The 8,106-nt window shown below is 38.4% G+C and overlaps 1 protein-coding gene across 18 annotated transcripts in view; it reads right to left on the reverse strand.

The window, feature by feature from the left end:
- Ttn (titin) overlaps window positions 1–8,106 on the reverse strand; it is a 274,910-nt gene that overhangs the window by 24,210 nt on the left and 242,594 nt on the right. For all 18 annotated transcript variants that reach the window (XM_087196546.1, XM_087196551.1, XM_087196550.1 and 15 more), the window contains 10 exons: window positions 7,294–7,590; window positions 6,609–7,196; window positions 6,213–6,515; window positions 5,801–6,097; window positions 4,175–4,462; window positions 3,763–4,062; window positions 3,207–3,509; window positions 2,807–3,112; window positions 928–2,694; window positions 323–616 (listed from right to left, as the gene is read on the reverse strand). In XM_087196546.1, the coding sequence (XP_087052672.1) occupies window positions 323–616; window positions 928–2,694; window positions 2,807–3,112; window positions 3,207–3,509; window positions 3,763–4,062; window positions 4,175–4,462; window positions 5,801–6,097; window positions 6,213–6,515; window positions 6,609–7,196; window positions 7,294–7,590 (4,743 nt within the window). The remainder of the gene's footprint in view (window positions 1–322; window positions 617–927; window positions 2,695–2,806; window positions 3,113–3,206; window positions 3,510–3,762; window positions 4,063–4,174; window positions 4,463–5,800; window positions 6,098–6,212; window positions 6,516–6,608; window positions 7,197–7,293; window positions 7,591–8,106) is intronic.

Below are 8,106 nucleotides of genomic sequence, written 5' to 3' on the forward strand. Positions count from 1 at the left end.
GTTGGATAAGTGATGTATTTTAATAGACAGATGGCTATTCTAGGGACTCTTATTTATTTATTATAAATAGAGTTACAAAGTTAAAAACATCTTTGCTTGCATGCTCTTAATATGAGAATGGAGAAAAAGAACAGGATAGTAAAAATAATTGATGCCAATTGTGCTTTTTCTTTTCTTTATCTGAATGATAGAAAAGTCCTAATTCATCCACATAGCAACCTGGAATTGTTGTTTCTGTTTCCTCTTCACAGACAGGAGGCCCAACATATATTTTTAAATGCAGCTATTCTTAGTCATAGGGGAATCAGTCAGAAACACTTACCATTTTCATCTCTTGTCATAATAACACCAGAAGACTGTGAGGGTGGGCTTATAGTTCCAACAGCATTTCTTGCAATTATTCTGAATTCATATCGATCCCCAGGACTAAGTCCTGTAACTGTGTACTGGCATTCACTGACGTCAGTAAAGTTGCATCTGACCCAGCGATCATCCCCTTGCCGTCTCTCAATGCTGTAGGCCACAATCTTACTGCCTCCGTCGCGCAATGGTGGGTTCCACTTAAGTGTGATGGTTTCCCTGGTGACATCAATGTAGTCAGGAGTGCCAGGTGGATCTGAAAAGTCATAAGGAAATTAAATGTATTATTACATCTGTAACCAGCTCTTAATCATCGATGGAAGAGAAATAGCATGAATGAAGCCCCCAAGCACATTTTACTCATTCATTTCAACTTTCTGTTTCACAGTATTTAAGACCTTTAAATTGCTTCACTAGCATTTAAAATCATTCTTCTTGCTTTATATAATCAGTTGTCCAGTGACAAAAAGATAGCAAGAAAGGTGATACATAGAAGAAAAGAATGATTTATTTGCTACTAAGATATTTGATTGCTAAATTACATATGTTTGAATAATAGTCACTTACCCACTGGGGAGACAGCTAAGGTAAATTTGCTTGGGTCACTGGGTGAGCTTAGGCCAGCAGAATTTTCAGCATATACTCGGAATTGGTAATCCAGTCCTTCTATTAATCCAGTCGCTCTATATTCTCTTCCAGATATTGGTGACGTGTTAACTCTTTGCCAGAGTATGCTATTTCTTTCTTTCTTTTCAACATGGAATCCAGTAACTTCTGAGCCACCATCATAAACTGGTGCATCCCAAGTTAGTGACATGCCATCAGAGGTCACATTGTATACAACTGGCTTTCCTGGGGGGCCAGGAATCCTGAACTCGTGTTTTGCCACAATGAGATTTGAGACAAGTGGTTCACTGACTCCGTATCTGTTTTCTGCCCTGACTCTAAACTGGTATTCGGCATCTTTGACTAGATTAGAAACTTTGAAAGTCGTCCTGGCAACACTTGAACATACCATCTTCCAATTAGTTTGGGAAGCTTCCCGCTTCTCAATGCTGTAACAAGTAATTTCTCCTCCTCCATCATCATCTGGTATATCCCAGGACATGATGGCACTCTCAGCCTTGATTTCATCAAATCGAATGGGTCCTTTGGGCTTTGATGGTGGGCCGAGGGTGATGATTGTAATGGGGAATGAGTTTCTACACACTGCATTATCCAGAATAACAGTGTACTTTCCTCCATGTTCTTTCTTGACGTTCTTAATATTCAAGGTGATTTTCTTTTCAGTTTTACTGAAGCGAACATTTTCACTTTCTTTCAATGGCAAACTATCTTTCAGCCAACTGATAGATGGCTTGGGTTTTCCTTTATAAGGTAATTCAAGGTGTACATTATGCCCAATTCTCACTGAGATTTGTGCGCCAGGGATTTCTGACAGGTCGACTTCAGGTGTAATTACAAGTTCTTTCACTGTAAGTGGTCCAATAGTGACAGCATCACTTAGTCCTTTCTCATTTTTGGCGAACACTCTGAATTCCAGGACTGACAGTTCTTTTAGTTGGCTAATCTCAATTTCACATGATTTACTTATGCCAGCATGTGACCATGTTTGCTCGCCTTTACCTTTCCTTTCCACAACATATTCTGTGATGACACTCCCACCATCAAAGTCAGGTTTGGTCCAGCTCAGGATAATAGATGTCTTTGTGGAATCTTTCATTGAGAGATCACGTATGGGAGCTGGTACTTCAGCAGCTTTCACTGGCTCGGTAGTTTCACAGGGTTCGCCAACTCCCATTTCATTTTCTGCAAGAACTCTGAAGAAGAATGGTGTTTTCTCTGACAAATCTGTGATCTTAAAGGATGTACTAGAACATTTGTGTGACACGGAAGACCATGTTCTCTTCGTGGCATCTCTCTTTTCAATGACATAATTAATTATGGGAGATCCTCCATCGATGAGAGGAGGATCCCAGAAGAGAGTGACAGTGCCTCGAGAAACATGTTTAACCTGTAGTTTCTGGCAGGCTGCTGGAGTATCAAGCACTTTAACATTCACAGTTGAAGACTTTGGTTGGCCAACTCCATTTTCTATTGTCAAAATATATTTGCCTGTATCGTTCCGAGTAACTTGAGGAATAATGAGTAAAGAAGATGAATCAGTGTTTTGAATGCTGTATCTGGCATCACTGCCAAGATTCTTCTCATCTTTTCTCCAAGTGACAGTAGGTGAGGGTCTGCCTTTGAAAGGAATCAAGACTTGTACATCTTCACCAGCTTTAGCTATAATAGATGATCGGAGAGCTACATCTAGGTCAATCTCTGGTTCCTCTGTAGACATAAAATAGACAGATACAGTGAATTTTAAAAGCAAGGAAATGAGTCTTTGCCTGGAAGTACTCTAATAAAAAAGAAAAACATAAGCACCCCTATTTGTACATACCAAGTATATCTTTAGCTTGTACAGGTTCGGTCATTTTTATAGGTTCTCCTTGTCCAGCACAGTTTACTGCAGATACCTGGAAGTAGTAATTGACTCCAGGTTGTAGGCTCGATACTACATATTCTGTAGTTCTGACCTCTCCTTTGGTAGAGGCAATATTCCATTCCTCTTCCTCTCCCTGTCTCATCTCGACAATGTATCCAGTAATAGCACTGCCTCCATCATAGACTGGTTTACTCCAGCCAAGAGTGATGGATGACTTAGTTGAATCTGCAATTCTTATCTTGGCAGGTGGGCCTGGAGGATCTGGAATGGCCATTCACAATACAATGAGTACACATGATCATGTGCAATTCAGTCACCCAAGAAAGACATAGATGCTGCATGTATGATCACTTACCAATAGGATCAGCAGCTTTGTAGAAGTCAGATGGTTCAGAAAATGGACCCATTCCAGCAGCATTTATTGCACAAACGCGGTATTGATAGTCACTCTGTTCTGTGAGTCCTGTCACCTTCTGTCTAGTGTCACGGATGGTTTCCTTTAGTACTTTAAACCATCCTAGACTCTTCTTGTCTCGTTTTTCAAGGAAATAGCCACTTATTTCACTACCACCATCTGCAACTGGCCTGCTCCAGACAACGGTCATTGAATTCTTGGTAATCTTTGTCACCTCTGGTACACTTGGTGGCCCAGGTGTAACTATTTAGAAAAGAAGAGGCAGATGAATTTAAATGATCAATGTTACTTATAAATTCTACTTTTTGAACTTCATATCTAAAGAATAGTTGTTTTATTTATTATATTTTTTGTCTTGTGAAAAGGACTAATGAGACAAGATGTAACACAAAAGAAAAATGTTTTAAGAAAACATATTCACAGCCTAGAAAAATAGTTTATATTTATTTAAAAATTTTTATTTTTATTTCAATTTCCTAATGAAATTATATCTCACCAAATGCATTCTTGGCTACAACTGGCTCTGATTCCAGTGACTCGCCAATTCCATATTTGTTCACAGCTCGAACCCGGAAGACATATTCATTTCCTTTGATAATTTTGGTTGTTGTAATGATGCACTCTTCCAAATTTTCAGCCACCATAGACCACACAACGCGGCTTGTCTCACGCTTTTCTACAATGTAGTGAGTGATTTTTGCACCACCATCATCAGCTGGAGGCCGCCAGAGAAGGGTTATCTTTTCAGCAGTTACAGTCTTAAATTCAATTGGGCCACCTGGAGGTCCTGGTTTATCTGTCAATGAAAGAACAAAACACTGTGTCAGTGCTTTTTAAAAACTACTAATTTAAAATTAGTAAGCTTTAGGCAAACCAAATGTGACATTGGTCTGTAACTAAACACCTACCAAGGATCTGTACTCTGATGGTGGCTGAGGCTGAGCCCATGGCATTCCTTAGTTTTAATTCATAGCTTCCACTGTTAAGGCGGTTGGCATCTTTGATGAGTATAGATGCAAGATCAGTGGTATTTTCAACACATACCAGTGCATTGGTTTGTAATTCTTTGTCATCTTTATACCACTCAATTGTGGGCTCAGGTTTTCCAGAAATGCCAGCTCTGAGCTTAACAGATGTACCTGCTCTGTATTTGACAACTTCTGTATATTCTAGAGGCAAGTCAATTACAGGTCCACCTGCATGAAAAAAAAACTAGATGAGAAACATTTAAAATACTATAAGGGTGAAAGGTCATTGGTGCTTACTATGTTTTATATATATGCATATGTATGTCTGTATACATTTATGTGTACATAAGTGCACTGTATTCTAATCCTATTCATTTATTATTCTAACCTTTATGATTTTATAAATCACTCTTCTATCTCAGATGGGGAAGAAAGACTGTGAGCAAGCTCTGTTTCTCACCAACACTGTACTAATTCCACAGGCACTTAACTGCCTTCTAAATGTATTCTAAAGTCCATTAGGTATTTTAGTCAATGTCAAAATGAGATACAGTAGTGAGCGCATCATTGAGCCAGAGGCAGCATTAAACATTGTCTTTCACTGTAGTTTCTCAGCCACCTCCTATTGTTTTTCATTTCCCTTCCTGTTTACTGTATTTCCAAGTGTGTTCAGTTCAGAGTGGACCTTTGAAGCTTGAGTTCTCTGATCACAGAGTTATGTATTCACTATGCAGATTTCCTCCTGGGCTTCTCAGAACTATTAAGAAATAGATTAAATTAGATTTGCCTCACAGACTCACAAATAGTGCCCACAAACCTGTTTGATAGAGATCAGCTGTGGAATTCTTCCCTTGAGGGTGAAAGTGGACATTTTTGCCAAGATACTATAGTGGCTCATTTGTTTTTATAATGCAGAACTTAAAAGAATTATTTTAGGGTATACTTGACTTTCATGAAGTTTCAATTTTCAAATCATTCTTAGTTGAACATGTCACTTATTTTCCAAAATGGCCAAGTGTATGTATTTTGGACTCATAGTGATGTAGAGAGGACTCTGGAGAACCGCACTCCCATCACTGATGAGCTGCTTGATCTTGGGGAAGTTACATTTTCACTTTAGGCCTAGGTTTCTCTTCTGTAAAATGGGCTACATTAGGAAGTTAAAACTAAGCGAGAGAATCCATGATAATTATGCAGTAAATCTTAGCCGCTGCTAATACTATCATCAAAATCTGTTTAGTCTTTATTTTAAAAGCAATTTTCTGTGGATGCACTTATGGATTTAATTATTGACTGATAATTTAAAACAGAAAAATGAAAGTGCCAACTCATACAAAGAATCATAAAAGGTTGAACTTGAAAGGCCTTTAGATATCCTATAATCCACATCTCTGTAGTACCTTTTGTAATTAAAAAATGTGGAGAGGTTGAGGAATTTTCCTAAGTATGTTAGCTAGTTTATAGTTTCTTCCAAAATCTCATTAAAGTACATAGTAAAAGTTATTAAAGCAAGGGAAAATATTGAATTCAAAAGGTGCTGGGATGCAAAGTGCTAAAATTGCTTACCATAAGAATCGATGCACGTAATAGGGCCTACAACCTCAGATGGATTGCTGATGGAGCCAACGGCATTCCTAGCAAAGACACGGAATTCATACTGGGAATTCTGAGTCAAGCCAGAGACAGTGAATTGAGTCTCAATAACATTAGTGAAGCTGGCCTTGGTCCATCTGCCATCTGGAAGGTCACGTCTCTCAACAATGTAGCCTGTAATCTTGCTTCCTCCATCAAACGCTGGTTGTTGCCAAGAAAGGTTGACAGAGTTCTTTGAAATGTCAGTAATACGAAGATTTCTTGGGGGTTCTGTAGTAATAAAAGAGAGCTGATCAGTGGCACTTATATCAATTTATTTTGGTTTCCAGAAATGGGATTTGCATTTTTATTTGTCAAAAATGTTCTTTTCATCACAGTTACATACCACAGGCATCAATGGCCAAGACTGGTTCAGAAGCATGGCTGGGTTTTCCAACACCAGCAGCATTTTCAGCATACACCCTGAATTCATAAATAAGTCCAGCACTGATTGTTGTAACTTTGAAGTGAGTTGTACGGATAAGCATTTTGTTGGCTTTTTGCCATAAAATACTGTTTCTGTCTTTCATTTCCAAGTGATAGCCTGTGACTGCACTGCCTCCATTGGACACTGGTTCATGCCAGCTCACGGTGATGCTTTCACGAGTAACATTAGTGACCCATGGTGTTGAAGGAGGTCCAGGTGTTGCTACAAAAGAGAAAAATTCCATAGGTTAATAAAGACATTTAACACATATATGGCAGATGAAAACCCGGGATTTTGAAAAGTTTGACAACTTACTGTATGGTAGTTTGACAACCACACAAGCTGAATCTATGTGATCGCTGATACCAAAGCGGTTTTCTGCCTTGATGCGGAATTGGTATTCTTCACCTGTGGTCAGTTTCATGACTTTAATCACTGTTCTGGCAACCATTGCAGACACTTCAGCCCATACTGCAGTATTTGTTTCTCTCTTAAGTACAATGTAATTGGTTACTTGGCTTCCACCATCATACTTAGGTGGCTCCCACTTGAGAACCACACTTTCTTCAGTTATGTCACTAATAACAACAGGGCCAGTTGGAGGACCAGGCCTGTCCAGCACGATGATGCTAATGAAAGCTTTGGTTGTTCCACTAGAGTTGGCAGCAGTGATCTCATATCTTCCAGCATCAGCTGTAACACTCTCTTTAAGATTGATCGTCAGGTTCTCAGCAGTAACTTCAGTATTAAATCTCATGGTTGCCTTGAGGGGAACACCATCCCTTGATAAGGTCACTTTGGGTAATGGTTTTCCAGAAATTGGGATGTCAACTTTAAGGTTTGAACCAGCTCTAACATATACAGTGTGACTTGGGAAATTTTTCATATCAATTTCAGGTGGTTCTGAAAAACAAGAGTATGGAAAACGAAGGTGAAAGAGTTTCTAAAAAATTAAATCAATGTGAGTTCAAATTTTGCTTTTACATGTAATTAGACATACCTAGCTGCTCCTTTACAAGAACAGGAAGCAGGAGTTCTCTTGGGTCACTCAGGCCAGCTTGGTTTTCAGCAAAGACTCGGAAAAAGTATTCATGATTCTCCCTCAGACCAGAAACAACATGCTGGGTTGACTTTACCATAGCACATTTAAGCCAGTTTTTCTGTCCTTTTTCTAGTGCTTCGACAACATAGTGTACAATTCTGCTTCCACCATCGTGTTCGGGCTTCAACCAGGTCAAGCAAACACTGTCTTTGGTGACATTTATTACTCCGAGTTTTTCAGGTGGGCTTGGTTTTTCTAAGAAAATAAAGCATCAAAAAGAAGGTAACAGTTATTACAACATTTTTTCCCATGTGGACCTTCTTGCATTCTCAAAAGAAAACTTCTAAGTAGAGGCCATGTATTTACTTTAATTTCAGTTTTTCTTATCATTAGTTTGGCTTTTAAGCCAACCAAAGCTCCCTAAGGTATGCCTTACATGTCAGTATTCAAATTTAGATTGTCAGATATTCAGATTAAATGATAAAATTTACCCCAAATTCATCATAGGTATAAAAAGGAACGAGATGAACAATCTTATAAGAAACTTCATCATATAGTTTCGGCATACATACACACTATATGTACACATGTAAGTATATATATGCAGTTAGATTCAATTTTACCTAAATTCAATATATTATTAGAAATTCATTTTGTGCTATATTATGATAGTTTGAGGTGAATAAAAGGCATTTCAGAATAAACAATGACTATCTAGAATGAATCACAGTACTCTAGCAAAATTAATACAGATATGTTGATTTTTTCCTT

This window comes from Heterocephalus glaber, unplaced genomic scaffold, assembly GCF_053883595.1.
Source record: "Heterocephalus glaber isolate CG9 unplaced genomic scaffold, H.glaber_assembly_v1.0 deba00000347, whole genome shotgun sequence".
Classification (NCBI taxonomy): domain Eukaryota; kingdom Metazoa; phylum Chordata; class Mammalia; order Rodentia; family Bathyergidae; genus Heterocephalus; species Heterocephalus glaber.